We start from the raw sequence: 17,411 nt of genomic DNA, 5'->3' as shown, positions 1-17,411 counted from the left end.
ATAAGGCACTGCTGCTCGCAGTCTGGCTCCAGCTGCGAGAGACTGTGGTCATGTGTGTGTGTGTGTGTGTGTGTGTGTGTGTGTGTGTGTGTGAGAGAGAGAGAGAGAGAGAGAGAGAGAGAGAGAGAGAGAGAGAGAGAGAGAGAGTTGCATTTGTGTGGTGAGTAGCAACTATCCTTTTCATTATATTGTTACAGTCCATCCTGGATTTTCCATTGCTTGATTAGATGATGATAGTCATTTGTTACTTTAGTAATTTGAATGACATGCATAAAACACTCACAAATTTAAGTTTTAATTCTCAAATAAGATTATTAAGTGTTAAGTTGTGTGTCCGCTTGAGAGTAAATATTGGCAAACCGCTCTCAAAAGGCCTCCTAGTGAAAAACTTTCAAATGTATAAGGGTCGCTGAACCAGGTCCTGTCCTCTCCGAGAGCAGCTTGAAAAAAAACGGCAGAGTGTGTGAGAGTCACCCTCTGAAAGCAGCACCTTAAAAGATGTCGAAATAAAAGTGGCCAAAGAAACTGTGGAACTGATAGGAATTTATGAAGCTAACAAAAGCTTGTGGAATATAAATTGTACTGAATATCATGAGACAAAGAAGAAATACAGTCTTTTGATGGAAACGGAAAGCCATTTTTTATGTTCAGGAGAAGAGGTTCAGAGGACCCATCAAAATTTAAGAAGTCTGATAAGGAAGTTTAATGCTGACAGAATTTGAACAGATGACACGCACTTAACTTTTTTATCATCATCAATTTATACGAAAATAAATACCTGCTATTGGTAATGTTAATGTCTTGTTGTATGAATATTAGCTTTGATTTCTACAATGAGTTCAGAAATAAAATATTGATAGCAAGCTGTAATGTTTTAAGGTATCTTAAAGAGCTCAAAAAAATGTAACAGAAGTGGGGCAGACAAGAATTACAAAAGCGGCTGGTTTTACTTTGATGCAACGAAGTTTGTTAGTCTATGGCTGGCTTCCTGTGTTCCAACACAAATCATTGTGGTACATCTGGTTATTTTCTGCAAAATATACCATCAGATAACAAGATGGCTCCACTGTCAGGAAACTTCACTCTTAGTAAAAATAAAGTAACATTATCAAGGTGTTTTTAATTTAATTTTTATTTGTTTTACTTTCTTCCAGAGAAGTATTTGTTTTGCTACATTACATCTCATGGTTTCTTCCTCATCTATAATCTTCTTCATTTTCGTAGCACCTTCCTGAAGAAACAGGGTCCATTTTTTGAATCAATGCATGCCATTTATTATGATTTAAAACTTCCTGAGAATTTAGGTTTCTTGATCTGAGATTTCCATTTATAGTGACCAGGAACAATAATTTAGGTATTCCACACTGTCTCTGGCCTTCAACAGTGAGATGATGGACTGAGCTGGTGACTGAAGTAATGCAAGGGTACATAATTTTTGCATAGTTATAGTCAGGATCTTTCCCATAAGTTATAAAGAATTTTAATACTTTGACATGTCCTATATTACACGTACATTTACTGTACATGATGTAATCTTACAGGATCAAATAAAATTCAATTCAATTCAATTCAATCTGTACTTTCATAGCCATATATAAACAAGTAATCAGGTAGTTTATTAATGTTCTGTTGGGTATGTTCCAAATAACACAGACATCGGCATATTTGCATATGATATTACATGTTAGCATCAATATCTGTCTGTGTTGTACTGTTGTCCGTTTGAGGTATTCTTTGGGCAGTGTGCAGTGGTTGGACTTTGCCTGCAGGCACCTTCACATAAAGTATGTCATGGAGCTTCCAACACCGCATGGACCACTGAAGGAGCACCTCAGAGTAGGTGATGTCAAGAACTGCCAAGGAAGAATGTATATTCTGCACTGTATAGATCAATTGAGAAGCTGTTATTTTGTTTCAGAGTAGTTCGGGTATCCACACTGACAATGAACTAGACACGTTGACATAATAAATGTTCATAGCTGTTTAAATCAGCTGCAAGTTACTCAAGTACAAGAAAGTATAATTAAAAATTGATGCAGTAAATGAAGCAGGCAAAAAGGAATACAAACGTCTCAAAAATGAGATCGACAGGAAGTGCGAAATGGCTAAGCAGGGATGACTAGAGGACAAATTTAAGGATGTAGAGGCTTATCTCACTAGGGTTAAGAATGATACTGCCTACAGGAAAATTAAAGAGACCTTTGGAGAAAAGAGAACCACTTGTATGAATATCAAGAGCTCAGATGGAAACCCAATTCTAAGCAAAGAAGTGAAAGCAGAAAGTTGGAAGGAGTATATAGAGGGTCTATACAAGGGCGATGTACTTGAGGACAATATTATGGAAATGGAAGAGGATGTAGATGAAGATGAAATGGGAGATACGATACTGCATGACGAGTTTGACAGAGCACTGAAAGACCTGAGTCGAAACAAGGCCCCGGGAGTAGACAACGTTCCATTAGAACTACTGATGGCCTTGGGAGAGCCAGTTCTGACAAAACTCTGCCATCTGGTGAGCAAGATGTATGAGACAGGCGAAATACCCTCAGACTTCAAGAAGAATATAATAATCCAAACCCCAAAGAAAACAGGTGCTGACAGATGTGAAAATTACTGAACTATCAGTTTAATAAGTCACAGCTGCAAAATACTAACGCGAATTCTTTACAGACGAATGGAAAAACTGATAGAAGCTGACCTCGGGGAAGATCAGTTTGGATTCCGTAAAAATATGGGAACAGGTGAGGCAATACTGACCTTACGACTTATCTTAGAAGAAAGGTTAAGAAAAGGCAAACCTACGTTTCTAGCATTTGTAGACTTAGAGAAAGCTTATGACAATGTTGACTGGAATACTCCCTTTCAAATTCTAAAGGTGGCAGGGGTAATATACAGGGAGCGAAAGGCTATTTACAATTTGTACAGAAACCAGATGGCAGTTACAAGAGTCGAGGGGCATGAAAGGGAAGCAGTGGTTCAGAAGGGAGTGAGACAGGGTTGTAGCCTCTCCCTGATGTTATTCAATCTGTATATTGAGCAAGCAGTGAAGGAAACAAAAGAAAAATTCAGAGTAGGTATCAAAATCCATGGACAAGAAATAAAAACTTTGAGGTTAGCCGATGACATTGTAATTATGTCAGAGACAGCAAAGGACTTAGAAGAGCAGTTGAACGGAGTGGATAGTGTGTTGAAAGGAGGATATAAGATGAACATCAACAAAAGCAAAACGAGGATAATGGAATGTAGTCGAATTAAGTCAGGTGATGCTGAGGGAATTAGATTAGAAAATGAGACACTTAAAGTAGTAAAGTAGTTTTGCTATTTGGGGAGCAAAATAAGTGACAATGGTCGAAGTAGAGAGGATATAAAATGCAGACTGACAATGGCATGGAAAGCGTTTCTGAAGAAGAAAAATTTCTTAACATTGAGTATAGATTTAAATGTCAGGAAGTCGTTTCTGAAAGTATTTGTATCGAGTGTAGCCATGTATGGAAGTGAAACGTGGATGATAAATAGCTTAGACAAAAAGAGAATAGAAGATTTCTGAAATGTGGTGCTCCAGAAGAATGCTGAAGATTAGATGGGTAGATCACATAACTAATGAGTAGGTAATGAATAGAATTGGGGAGAAGAGGAGCTTGTGGCATAATTTGACTAGAAGAAGGGATCGGTTGGTAGGACATGTTCTGAGGCATCAAGGGATCACCAATTTAGTATTGGAGGGCAGCGTGGAGGGTGAAAATCATAGAGGGATACCAAGAGACGAATACACTAAGCAGATTCAGAAGGATGTAGGTTGCAGTAGGTACTGGGAAATGAAGAAGCTTGCACAGGACAGAGTAGCATGGAGAGCTGCATCAAACCAGTCTCAGGACTGAAGACCACAACAACAACTAAATGTTAAAGTTAAATATGCTTCAAGACTGATTTTACAATTTAGCCACCCAGAATTCTCCCACTGGCCGATTTTTCTCCATCAGCTGGTACACAGTAAAAATTGCATCCATCATTAGTGAGGAAGAAGAGCCAGATTGGATGGTAGTTGTGTATTCAGCAGAGTCACCATTGCACTTAAAAATAGGTACTATTATACCAGATGACCAATTGGTGGGTATATGGCCAGAATAAATGACAGAGTTGAAGAATTCTGTGAGTCAGGTGATCGCTTTGTCGTTAAGTTTCTCAATTTTTCATAGGTCTGCAGGAAGTCATCTGGTCCCGGATCCTTTTCGTTTCTCATGTTATGAATGGCAGCTTTGGCATTATCTGCTGTGATACAGAGAGCTGACCCAATCATGACACTGCCTTTTGGCATTGGTGGATGAGGTAATTTAATAAGGATATTTCAGTTAAATACTGTCACCACTGTCCCAGAATCGTGTTGGTTTCATGAGCCACAGACCACTCTTATCTTTTACACATGTGTAATGTTATATATTCTGACCTACCATACACTGTGCTCAAGCCAGTGAGACTAAGATTTTTTCCCTTTCTTTAGTTGTTAGTTGGTTATATAAATGCTGTAGGTAATTTTCTTTGTCCTCTGCAACTGCTTGTTTTGCAGCCTGTTTGGTGGCATTGTAATGCTGAAGGTTTTCATCATTATAGGAAGCTATAATTGAAAGCTGATTTTTTTTTGCATGTTTTTTTCTTTTACTTTGTCCACAACCACATCTGTTTATCAATTCTGTGCAAACCTGGCTGTGTTATACCAGGCCACACCAGATGAGAAATTGTCAAGCAGTGACCAAGTGTGGTCAATACGAGCAGAATCAATGGGAGGGAAGACAGTCTTTTCATTGATGGCCATTTTAAGTCCTTGTAGCTTCCATCACTTGGTTTTGGCATGGCCTTTCACATGGAGGTTAGTACCTAGCAGTTTACATTAAGGTGCTAGGCATTCACATGGCACGATCTTAGTGCCTGTGACAATTGCAAAATCACATCTGCGGAGCAATATATAGTCATTCTGGGTATTGTGCCCGCCACCAGTGTAAGTGATCAGGTGTGATGTACGTTTCTTGAAGAAGGTATTGGTACTACCTAGGTCATTGTTTCCACGAATTCTAGGGTTCAGTGCCTGTCTTCATTCCTCACACTAAAGCCAAAATTTCCATTGCACAAATACTCCTCACTGGTACTGCAATATGCCCATTAAGAATCCCACACAGCATAAATACACCTTTTTCACTACATGTCACAACAGCATTTTCAAACCCATTCCAGAATGTGTCTTAGCTGTTTCATTGCATCCTGTCTGTGGAATACACTTGGAAAAAATATGAATTCAATGATCTGGGGTGTCAATGAGCACTGACATGAGATGAATAGAATATCGATGTACAATTGGTACGTGGTTGTGGAATTTTTCATTCACTACAATAGCAACAACTTCGCTATTATTTCTTCCATGAGAGATCAACTTACACATGTCCCCAGAGCTTCTGGATTTCCATCCTTTCCAGTGTATCTTTTGCAGGCAGGCTAAAATTGACATGATGAGATTTTAGGTTTCTGCCAGTTTCCAACTACAGCTTGTCAAAGCCCTAGCATTCCAAGAAGCAATATGTAATTATTTATTTTGGACTTGCTTCTTTAGCCAAACTGATCCTTGGTTTGGTATCCCTCGCTCTCTTCTCCCACTGGGTGGGTGAGACCCACACAGGTCACCTGCAGGGGACACCCTAGCATTTCAGATAATCTGACTTGTGCCGCTTACCCAAGAGTTGCAACAATGAATGACCAACCAGACTCCCACCAGGGCCAACCATAATGCATTTTATACAGGCCTACTTTTATACAGGCCTACCATAATGCATTTTATACCTTCTGCCAAGTTTAAATTAGGCTGCCTCTAACATGGGGTCAGACACCTTCTGTAGCTGCTCCTCTGGAGTACATACACTATAGATTTGTTCTTCTGCCACTAATGCCGCACCAGAGTCAACCTTCTCCACCAAAGGTGGAGGACTTCATAAAATTATGTATTTTCTAAATGATGAGTTTGGAAAAATACCTCTTCTTATAACCAGATAAATACTGAATGTCAAATTATGGCCCATTACCACCATTCATCTCTACCAAGCAGTCACCTCTTCAGGTCTCATCATGTTGTGGGATATAAAGTTTCAACAAGATGTATTGCCTATTGCCTAACTTCATTTAATTGTGAGAGGTAGGGAGAAGAATGGAATAGTGATAGAAAGCATATTCTATTCAAACAAAGCTGTGCTAGCTACTTCATAACACAGTAATTAATGAAAGAACTGTCGAGGCGGGGGGTGCGCTCATATTTCCTATAAAAGCATTCGTTTCTATAAAGATAAATTAAATAATGCCAATTTTACTCCTTTTAATACACTATGGTAAATTTCAAGCACAGTGAAACATATACAAAAAATATGGTGAATTGAAAACAGCATTTGATACAGGTGCAGTAGCTTTACCTCTGAAGTGGACTGTTGGGTTTCTTCATCTGTTGTGAAATAATCAACAGCCAACCGGGAATCAGAAACACTACTCTTTGGAGGTGCCTCTGCCTCAGGGACACTTAGGATTGACTTGCTACTTTCTGGATGGTGTAGCTTTGAGTCACTGTCCAATTTAGGAGGCAACAGCAGCGTAGGGCTGTTGTCCACAAGTCGGGAGTATGGGACTGCCTGATGACAGCTAGCACTAGCCCTGCACAGTTGATCAAAATTCAGAACGTTGTACACAAGAACACAATAAATAATTATTTTTATACACTGACACTAGTTTCCATTATGTATAGTTATCTCTGGAAACATAAATACAAAATAATCAGCAGAACAACTGACAAGCATTTTAAATGTATCTTTAATAAAGTCAAAAGTGATTATTAGTATCACTTTAGTTTGAAAGTAAATACCTATTTAGTAACTGATGAAAGATTTTGAAGGAAAGACACACAAACAAAAACTGGGCACACAGACAAACAACTGAACTTCAGAACTTTTAAAACAAATTTATTCCTCATACTACAGGAATAGACATGTAAGAGAAAAATTAAAAGACGTGCACATGCTGGATGAATGAAAACGTTTACCCAAATTCATAATTGTGAGAAACACAAAAAGCCAGAAGAAGTGCTGGACTAACAGCAAATATTCAGATGCACAGTAGTAATAATGCGCTAAATAAGCATGTATAATCCGTTATTTTGAGTTCCTCTCTTGTAACTTCTATTTCACACAATCCTCTAGAAGGTACACACATTTTACAAATATGAAAACTGTTAACACATTTCTACCTATTAGGCCCACTTGAAGTGTATGAGAAGCGACGACCGAGTCCACGTTTGTCACTGTATGTACTAACGGGGCTGGGTGATGCAGTGCTCAGCCTCGAACTACTGTTAGCACCCACAGAACTGTCCTTTGCTTCAGAACAAAATCGTTCAGCAACCAGATTAGGACTTTCACTGCTGCGCTCCACTGCTGACACAACCTTTGTAATAAAACATTAAAAAAAAACATTTAGCACCAAAAATTGATATTTGGGAAAAAAAGATACAGAGCTGACATACATGCTTCCCACAAAAGTATGCTAGCAGGATATCATGTAACACAAATGGAGACTAAAAAAGAAGACTCACTCTAACACAATGACCTAGATATTGAAATTATCAGAGAAGCTATGAATGAAGACAAGTATGAGATGGATAAGAGCAACACTGTGAAACATTACTCATCAAAAATGATATTTCTCATTGGATGAGAGCAGCAACAAAGTTAAATTACAGAGACCAACTATACTATAACTCATTTCTAGAGGAGGAGTTCACAGTTATCATCAAAATTGGATGGTATGGTAATTTAAAATGTAATTAGGAAAGTTGGACACAAAATAAACTGAATAACAATGATGAGAAGCCCCTTCTACACCAACATTCACAGTCACATCTTCCCTTCTCAAGCATTCCACCCTCCTTATCCAGTATTAACTTAGTTCGATTATCATAATATTTTCTGGTTGCCTTCTCAATTTCACATCATCCTCCTAGGTACGAATTTTTTTCTGTTTATAGTAAACATCTTCACTGAAACCATTATTGTTTCTTCTGTTACCTGACAAATATGCAATGTATATCAATCTGACAACTTGAGCTTTACTTTAAAAACTTTGCATCTGCATCCACAGAGAGATGTTAAATGTGCAGAAAATAAAATGCAACATATCACAGCTAATATTTCAGTAAAGACTTCCAGCATATTACACACACCTTCAATGGTCCTGGTTTAATTTCCCATCCATTTGCTGGCTCCTGCAATGAAACATCTTGGGATCCATATGGTGGTGTATGGAACACCAACTGACCTTCATGCAATATGCTCTGTCCAAATCCTGGATCGTGTCCTGGCTCATTAATCCTACAACAGGAGCAATGAGAATACATTTGGAAGTGTGTTCAGTTTACATCAGTAAAATTTAAAAATCAGGCAATAAAAGGAAGCCAGCAAAAATTATACAAGAAGTGCTGTGCAATTAAAGAGATAGTCTCAAGGATATTACAATAAAGCAAAGTCTGGGAGAATTATGGAGGTTTGGAGTCAATGTCAGATAGGAGAAAGGGAACAACAACAAAATGAAAAGAAAAATGAGAAAATGGGGAAAAGGGGAAAGGAGGGTGGCGGGAAAAGAGGGGGGATGGTGAAAAGGTGACAACTCTATGAGAGGGAAGGCAAGACATTGGTTGTTATTCTGGTCTAGGACCTTGCAGTGTCGCTGGAAGTGCTGGAGAGAGAGATCCAACCTGTAAAGTTCAAGTAACTTCTGCATGTAGAAGCAAAAGCTGCTGTTTTATATATTACAATTTCTCAAGAACATTAGTGTTCTGTTAGATATCATTTCCTGTAACTGTTTTGAGATTACTCTGTCATGAAACTTCCTGGCAGATTAAAACTGTGTGCTGGACCGAGACTCGAGTTCGCTGCAGAGTGAAAATCTCATTCTACTCTGTCATGGTTTGTTAGCGTAAATGCACGATGATGGACAATTTCCACACAGAATGCTGAACAATAACTGCAGAACAGATACAAATGGTTTTATTGCATCTCTAGGAGTGTAAAAAAAAAAAAAAAAAATGCTCATGACAGGATTTCCACATGTCGTTGTGCCAACACCTGTGTCATCTATACGAGTGCGACCTTTTGGATATGTAACTGGAAGTATAGTTCATACAAGTATGGATGGATATAATATCCATGAAAAGTCGGAAGCATAATATGGGGATGTGTGGAATACATGTTGTGATAGATATTTCTCCTTCCAGGACAATTTTGGGGCTCTACCTCAATCAATATGAACAACTGCTGATTCAGCTTCTGACCCTACAGCAATGTTTACATTTAACTTCCTTGACCACTGTTTTTCCGGAACATTGTAGATGTTATAACAGATTCATCAACTGGACTCTTTTGGAACCCTGCCAAAAGTGAACTGTGTTGTTGGCTTAAACAAGTTGATAGAATATTGATAAATGACAACATTAAGCCAAATTGAGCAAAATACGGGTATAGCCTCTGCAATACTTAAAGCCAATCGTGATGAAAGTTAGTTTTTAAAACATTTTCAGATGACAGAAAAAGTTGGAAATGCTTGAGAGAATTTTCTTAGTTTACTTTTCAACAACAAACTGTGAACACAAAGCTCAGAAGTCATTTATTGAGCCGTTTAAAAAAAAAAAAACGATGAGAGCAATATGTACTACATTGTGTATAGTGTGTTAGTGTGTGGAATGATAAATGAAGTTACTGCTGCAATTTGTTGTTACTTATCCACCATACAAAAATATGCACTGAAAATTAATGACAGCATGGAATGTGATGATGAATATGATGATGACAAGAATATGAAGCAGAGTATGCAACACAAAAGGATAGTGATAAATATTGAGTTTGCTGAAGAGAAAAAGGAAAAAATATTCAGAAACGGACGATAAAAGTAAAGCACAATTCTAACTACTTCCACATGATCAATGTATATTTTCACTGTTGCTTCGTGATGTTGAGGGCACTCTGAAGTTATCTAGTGGCAAATAGGGATGCCCATTTAAACAGAGGAATCTGAAATTTGATAAAACAGACAGTAAAGATATCAGAGGTAGGTAGTTTATGTTCAGCGTGGCAGTTTGCGCACTGCTCCATGGCCGCTGGCTGTGCACTACTCTGATGCTCCAAAGGAGGAGCCAGTTGGACATGGTGCCTATGTAAGACAGCTAGGGCCAATGTGTGGGACCGTCACAGTTGTGGTGACATCCATATGTGATGTCATGACTGCCACTATAGCTTGGGCAAACCATAAAACTTACAGTAGAGTACAATGCGCCAACTTTGAGAGCAGAGCGAGATATTTCTGCTGATATATAGACTGACAGTGCAAATGATGTCTTTATTTGTTACTGTGCCAAGAAATCTGTAACTGTAATGGACTTTATACATTATCTTTAATAACAATTTTAATAATTTAATCACAGAAGAGATCAACCAACAATATGAAAGTGCTCATCAAGATGCAGTGAGTGAGCTACTTACAAGTTTGTTTATGTACTTTACTAACCAAGGGCAGGTAGTTGATCAGATGTTTAATTAAAGGCAGATAATTTATTACACAAGACAGCTACATGAATAGCATTGCAGCATGTGATGGGTAACATAAGCAAGTATCATAAACAATGTTAAATTTTAAGTTTTCTTTGTTTAATTACTAATCTTAATTGAATAATGAGGTTTCATAGTTTTGTCGCTAATTCAAATTCCATTAAAGGTGCGTTGAACTTGGATAGCAGCAATGGAAAGAGCAGATCGTTTCCTGCAAAACTGAGGTGACATTTATTGTATATTGTGAATATTTGCAGCACACTTAACAAAAACTGAATATTGTTCTCCATCTGGAATGTGCAATCACACTAATTAAGACTGTAAGCAAACAACTTAACCAAAAATTTATAGCTGTATATCACTGTAATCAGCACTTCAGCACACTTCTACTGACATCTCTAGTTTTAACGTAGCATGCATGTATCAAAAGTTGTAGTTTAGACTGGTGAAATTACTTACTGCTGAACGACATAAAAATTTAAGTTAAAATGAACAGTCACGATCACAATAATATTTGTTTATTAACTGGTTTCAGCTTATGTACAAGCCATCTTCAGAATTTTTGGCCCCTATGGCTGATGCTGACAGCTCGTCGACTGTTCATTTTAACATAAATAAAGCATCCGGTCACTACTCTCCATCTACTATGCTGTCAAAATTTATGGAGGTAAAAATTCACAGTAGGTCTGAAATTAGGGAGACCACACTTATAAAAGAGGGCCACCATTTTTGTTTTGGGAAGTCGGACCAGCACACAGTAGAGGCAGGATCTGTGCCTCTCTGTCAGGCAGTTTTGACTGTACGATTTTATGGACTTAAAAGATTTTGCAACAGCAGCCACAAGAATTTACAGTAAATTTTGCGGTGGTTCAGTGTGATCTCCGAATATTTTGCAGCAGTTGACACTAAGAATAACTCCGTAGATCATACAGTTGAACTTTTTCACAAGCAGTGCTAATTTTGATCTTGAAGACTATTCACTGCGGGCTCTACATATTTTCACAGGTGCTGAAATTATTTCACTGAGTGTTGTGTAACTGGACAGAAAAAAATCTACTCACCAGACAGTGGCAGGAGAAAACACATACAGTATTAACGTCTGTATGCATTTGGAGCCACAGGCTCCTTCTTCTGGCAGAAAGACTGAAGGAGAAGGAAGATGGGTGAAGACCCTTCAACCCTTCTGCCAGGAGGAGCCCCTGGCTCTGAAAGCTTGCAAATTTCAATACCTTCATGTATGTTTTCTCCTGATGCCACTTGGTGATTAGCTTTCTTATCTGTCCAATAACATTACATTTTCTAACTATTTTTTATATTCACTGAGTGTCAGATAGACTTGTGTTTCTCATGAATAGTGTTGTTCTGAACATAGCACTTTATTGGACTATGAACACTTGCACTTGCACTTTTGAGGTAAGTAGGTTTATTTAAAATTTATTGTGAGTTTTTTAATCACTATTAGGGAACTTCAGTCATTTTAGATCTGAATAGCTACAGCAAGTAGGTTTTCACCACTCTGCTCTTTAAGTTGTGCAAGAATTGAATGAACTGCGAATGGTTTTTAACTTCTAATTTGTTGTTGGGGTACATTATTTACATGCAGCACCTAGAATCCAACTTGACAAACATTTTACATTCTGATTTTGTGGATCAGGAATTCATTTAAATTTTTCATTATTAAAAATGCATGAGTTATGACCACTAAGCCCTATGGCTAGGAGACAAGCCAAGCAACAGAACATTATTATATTACCAATGCACACTTCAAGGAGTAACTGTTTTTAAAGGGTTACAGCCATTTGCGAAAGACTGCCTTTGTCATGAAAAAGAATGCTAAAATGCTTCAGGGCAAGAAGCATCTTACATTGTGGGTTTTGTTGAAAATAAACTTTTCAAGAAGAATTTCAAGTACCAATGCTGCAGAGATTCACAATCTGCTGTCTGCATGAAAGAAGAAACAGCAAAAGTCTCTTCAAGAACATTTTCTCATACAAAAAGAGATTTCCACATGTGGTGACACTGAATGAATCACATTCATTACATGACACATGGGGCAGAAGAGAATTCATGCACAATATGTAATGGTTCGCCTGCTTTATTTCTTCATTTGTAGTCCTCAGTGTCAACATACTGGCTGCTAAACTGGCTGAAAAATGGGTTGTGGAAGTACAACTTCTGTCTACTGTAAATGATGTAGCCGACAGATGCACAGTTGCGTTTCACAGTCTTTTACTTTCACTTTGCACAACCCCCCCACCATATACAGATTTAATTTGGCCAGTGCACTATTGTTTAACTTCCCATAAACCTCATTAATAGTTAGCAGGCCAAAAAAACAACCACATACTGCTACAATAGTTTACAGTTGAACATCTACGAACAGTAGAAACCTAACCACGAACTTCACATCAACAAAAGCAAAACGATGATCATGGAATGTAGTCGAATGAAGTCGGGTGATGCTGAGAGAATTAGATTAGGAAATGAGACACTTAAAGTAGTAAAGGAGTTTTGCTATTTGGGGAACAAAATAACTGATGAAGGTCAAAGTAGAGAGAATATAAAATGTAGACTAGCAATGGCAAGAAAAGCGTTTCTGAAGAAAAGGAATTTTTTAACATCGAGTATAGATTTAAGTGTCAGGAAGTTGTTTCTGAAAGTATTTGTATGGAGTGTAGCGATGTATGGAAGTGAAACATGGACGATAAATAGTTTGGACCAGAAGAGAATAGAAGCTTTCGAAATGTGGTGCTACAGAAGAATGCTGAAGATTAGATGGGTATATCATGTAACTAATGAGGAGGTATTGAATAGAATAGGGGAGAAGAGGAGTTCGTGGGACAACTTGACAAGAAGAAGGGACCGGTTGGTAGGGCATGTTCCGAGGCATCAAGGGATCACAAATATAGCATTGGAGGGCAGCGTGGAGGGCAAAAATCGTAGAGGGAGACCAAGAGATGAATACACTAAGCAGATTCAGAAGGATGTAGGTTGCAGTAAGTACTGGAAGATGAAGAAGCTTGCACAGGATAGAGTAGCATGGAGAGCTGCATCAAACCAGTCTCAGGACTGAAACCACAACAACCATGGAAATCTTGACTGTTCCATGTGAGTACATTTTGCAAAAAGTGATTTTTTAAAAAAGGACACTGATCAGTATCCAGCAAAAAGGTCTCTACAAGGACATGGAAACAGATCCAGCCATCACTTACATCTCGATAGAAAAAACAAAAACAAAAACCCAAAATAGTGAGCTATGTAATGGAATTTAACTAAGTAGCACAAGAGATCAAAGACAAAAGTGAAATACGTGCCTTCAGGAATACGCTAAAAATTATTTATTAGAAAAGTGTTTTCATACTATAAAGGATTACCTAAAGTGATGTCTAAATTTTGTTGACAATCGTGTTAATGATTGACTACTGCTATTAAGAGGCATTTTGCAATATGTTCAATACAACAGTGAAATACAGTTTCCAAAAAGGTAACTCACTAAGGCAAGAAATGTAGGTAGCTATTTGTATGTGTAATTATGTATTTTTATGTAACTCTGTGTCCGTATTTTATGTTGACAGTTGTGTTAATGATTGATTACTGCAATTAAGAGATATTTTACAATATGTTCAATAGAACAGTGAAATACGGTTTCCAAGTAGGTAACTCAGTAAGGCAAGAAATGTATGTATCTATTTATATGTGTAATTGTGTATTTTTATGTATCTCTGTATCTGTATTTTATATATTTATTTGTTTACAACACCCTTACAATTTACAGTGATTTGGGTGGCTAAATTCATAAATATTTAAACTGCAATAAATTATAAGGAAACACATGGAATCCAGTAAAGAAACACATATCTTTTTACAGATCATATAAAGGTCTTTGATAAAGTAAATACACAACATTCTACATCTACATTTATACTTTGCAAACCACCATGAGGTCTATGGCTGATGGTAATATTTTTTTTTTTTTTTTTTTTTTTTTTTTTTTTTACTTTCATTCCAATTGATCCGTAGTGAGGAGGTCCTCCTGGATGTGGAACATGTCAGAAAAACAACAATACATGACAAATATTTACAACTAAAACAAATAAGCTAATGTACCATTCCACAGGTCCCAAGTGGAATGATCGTCATTTTTAATGAACACTAAGAGTCATTTTACAAATACTAATGCACTGAATTTAAAATAAAAAACGTTTTTTATTTATTTATAAGGTAATAAACATGTAATACAACTACTGTAATACTTATTTACAATGAACACATTACTGCACTGAAATGGTGCAGAAGTTAGATTATACTTACACACACACACACACACAAATTTTCAGTGAACACATTACTGCACTGAAATTGTGCAGAAGTTATGTTGTACTTATATACAAATCAGTTGGTTTTACTAAGAAATTCATCAATGGAGTAGAAGGAGTTGGCCACCAATAAATCCTTTAGGCTTCTCTTAAACTGAATTTCATTGGTTGTTAAGCTTTTTATGGCTGCTGGCAAGTTATTGAAAATGTGTGTTCCTGAATAATGCACACCTTTTTGTACAAGACTAAGTGACTTTAAATTCTTGTGAAGATTATTCTTATTTCTAGTATTGATTCCATGAATTGAGCTGTTGGTTTGAAAAAGTGATATATTTTTAATGACAAATTTCATTAAGGAATAAATATACTGGGAAGCTGTAGTTAGTATCCCTAGTTCCCTAAACAGGCTTCTGCAGGATGTTCTTGAGTTCACACCACATATAATTCTTACTGCACGTTTTTGTGCCCGGAAAACTTTAGCTTGGCTTGATGAATTACCCCAAAAAATAATCCCATATGACATTATGGAATGAAAGTAAGCATAGTATGCCAGCTTTTTCATTTTTATATCCCCTACGTCCCATTGTATCCCCTATGTCCCATTGTACCCTTTATTAGGGTTTCTTACTGTTCCACTCACGTACGGAGCATGGGAAGAACAATTGTCTGAATGCCTCTGTGCATGCAGTAATTATTCTAATCTTATCCTCATGATCCCTATGTGAGTGATACATAGGGGGTTGTAGTATATTCCTAGCCAGTTCTTGAAACTTTGCTATTAGACTTTCTCAGGATGGTTTGTCTAACTTGAGACTTCCAGTTCAGTTCCTTCAGTATTTCTGTGATACTCTCCCATGGATTAAACAAAATTGTGACCATTTGTGCAGCTCTTCTCTGTATGTGTTCAATATCCCCTGTTAGTCCTATTTGGTAAGGGTCCCACACACTTGAGTAATATTCTAAGATGGGTCAGACGAGTGATTTGATAACAATCTCTTTTGTAGACTGATTGCACTTTCCCAATATTCTACCACAAACCGAAGTCTACCACCTGCTTTACCCATGACTGGGCCTATGTGATCATTCCATTTCACATCCCTACAAAGTGTTACACTCAGGTATTTGAATGAGCTGGTCAATTCCAACAGTGACTAACTAGTTATGGTCACAGTAAACTACATTCTTTTCATTTTGTGAAGTGCAAAATTTTATATTTCTGAACAGTTAGATCAAGTTGCCAATCTCTGACCAATGCTGAAATCTTATCAAGACCTGATTAAATATTTGTGCATCTCTTTTGGATAGTACTTCATTATAAATAACTACACCATCAGCAAAAAGCCTGATTTATGGGAGATATTAAGAAGAAGAAGGGACATGCCAATACATCTTATACAGCTAATTCAGAAGGTCTACAATAATACAAGAATGTGAATTACTGAGGATAATGAGAAAAGATCAGGGACTTTTAATATTAGTATTTTATCCATCTTCAGCAACTGTATTTGTATTTACTGAAATAATCAGTAACCAGGTGAAAAAAAGAAATTTTATTTCCTTAAACGGTTTCAGGCACCTAGTGCCCTTCTTCAGAATGATGTGATTCATAGCACCCATAAAAAATAGTCTGTATACCTATTGGTGAATACACCAATATTGACATATCTCCAAAAATTTTACTGAAACCCAATCATTTGTTCTGAGTACAGAAAATATGTCAATTAACACTAGAACCACAGCTGGGACCCTCATAACCTGTTCCTTAATTCTTTCGTTGGCCATTATTTTGTATTATTGCCTAGACTCCTGAATTTCTGTGACTTTGTGTCAAATACATTAACTAATGATCACACTTAATTTTACCATTTATGGTGAAACCTTAAAAAAGAGCAATCCAGATTCACTTCGAACTGCAGCCCAGTCAGTTCTGATCCCAGTGCTGCTGCCGTTACGATGATCTCATACCTTGTCTATATCCGAATCCCGCTCCAGCTACTGCCGGGTCTGGGTGCTGACAAGTCCTCTCCATTTGGCTTGGTCCTCCCACCACTTTTCTTCCTCCACTTGCTGCAGGTCACACCTCTACTTTCAACAGATATTCTCACTCCCATTTTCCACCGTGTTCTTGGGTGCCCTCTAGGTCTTTTCCCATCCATCTTTAGTTCTTCCATAATTTTAGGGAGTCTCTGCCCATGCATCCTCTTAACATGCCCATACCATCTTAATCTCTTTCTTTCAATTTCTTCTCTCATACTTTTTTGTTTGAGGTCCTTTCTAATCTCTACATTCCTTACTCTGTCCATTCTTGTTTTTCCCTTAACTGCTCTGAGAAATTTCATTTCCCCTGCTTGCAGTCTGTTCCAGTCCCTTTCTGTCATTGTCCATGTTTCTCCACCATAGGTGACAATAGGGATGTAATAATTCTTATACATAAGGAGTTTTGCTCTTTCTGAAACTTCATTATTCCAAATCAGAT

The 17,411-nt window shown here is 37.4% G+C and overlaps 1 protein-coding gene across 1 annotated transcript in view; it reads right to left on the bottom strand.

Moving 5' to 3' along the window:
* Nucleotides 1-17,411, bottom strand: part of LOC124777437 (transmembrane protein KIAA1109 homolog) — a 527,366-nt gene that overhangs the window by 344,514 nt on the left and 165,441 nt on the right. The window contains exons 26-28 of the mRNA XM_047252842.1: nt 8,243-8,390; nt 7,271-7,467; nt 6,447-6,681 (exon numbers count right to left, since the gene is read on the bottom strand). Coding sequence (XP_047108798.1) covers nt 6,447-6,681; nt 7,271-7,467; nt 8,243-8,390 — 580 coding nt within the window. The remainder of the gene's footprint in view (nt 1-6,446; nt 6,682-7,270; nt 7,468-8,242; nt 8,391-17,411) is intronic.

This window comes from Schistocerca piceifrons, chromosome 2 (assembly GCF_021461385.2).
Source record: "Schistocerca piceifrons isolate TAMUIC-IGC-003096 chromosome 2, iqSchPice1.1, whole genome shotgun sequence".
NCBI classification, from domain to species: Eukaryota; Metazoa; Arthropoda; class Insecta; order Orthoptera; family Acrididae; genus Schistocerca; species Schistocerca piceifrons.
This window is presented reverse-complemented; position numbering and strand designations above follow the sequence as displayed.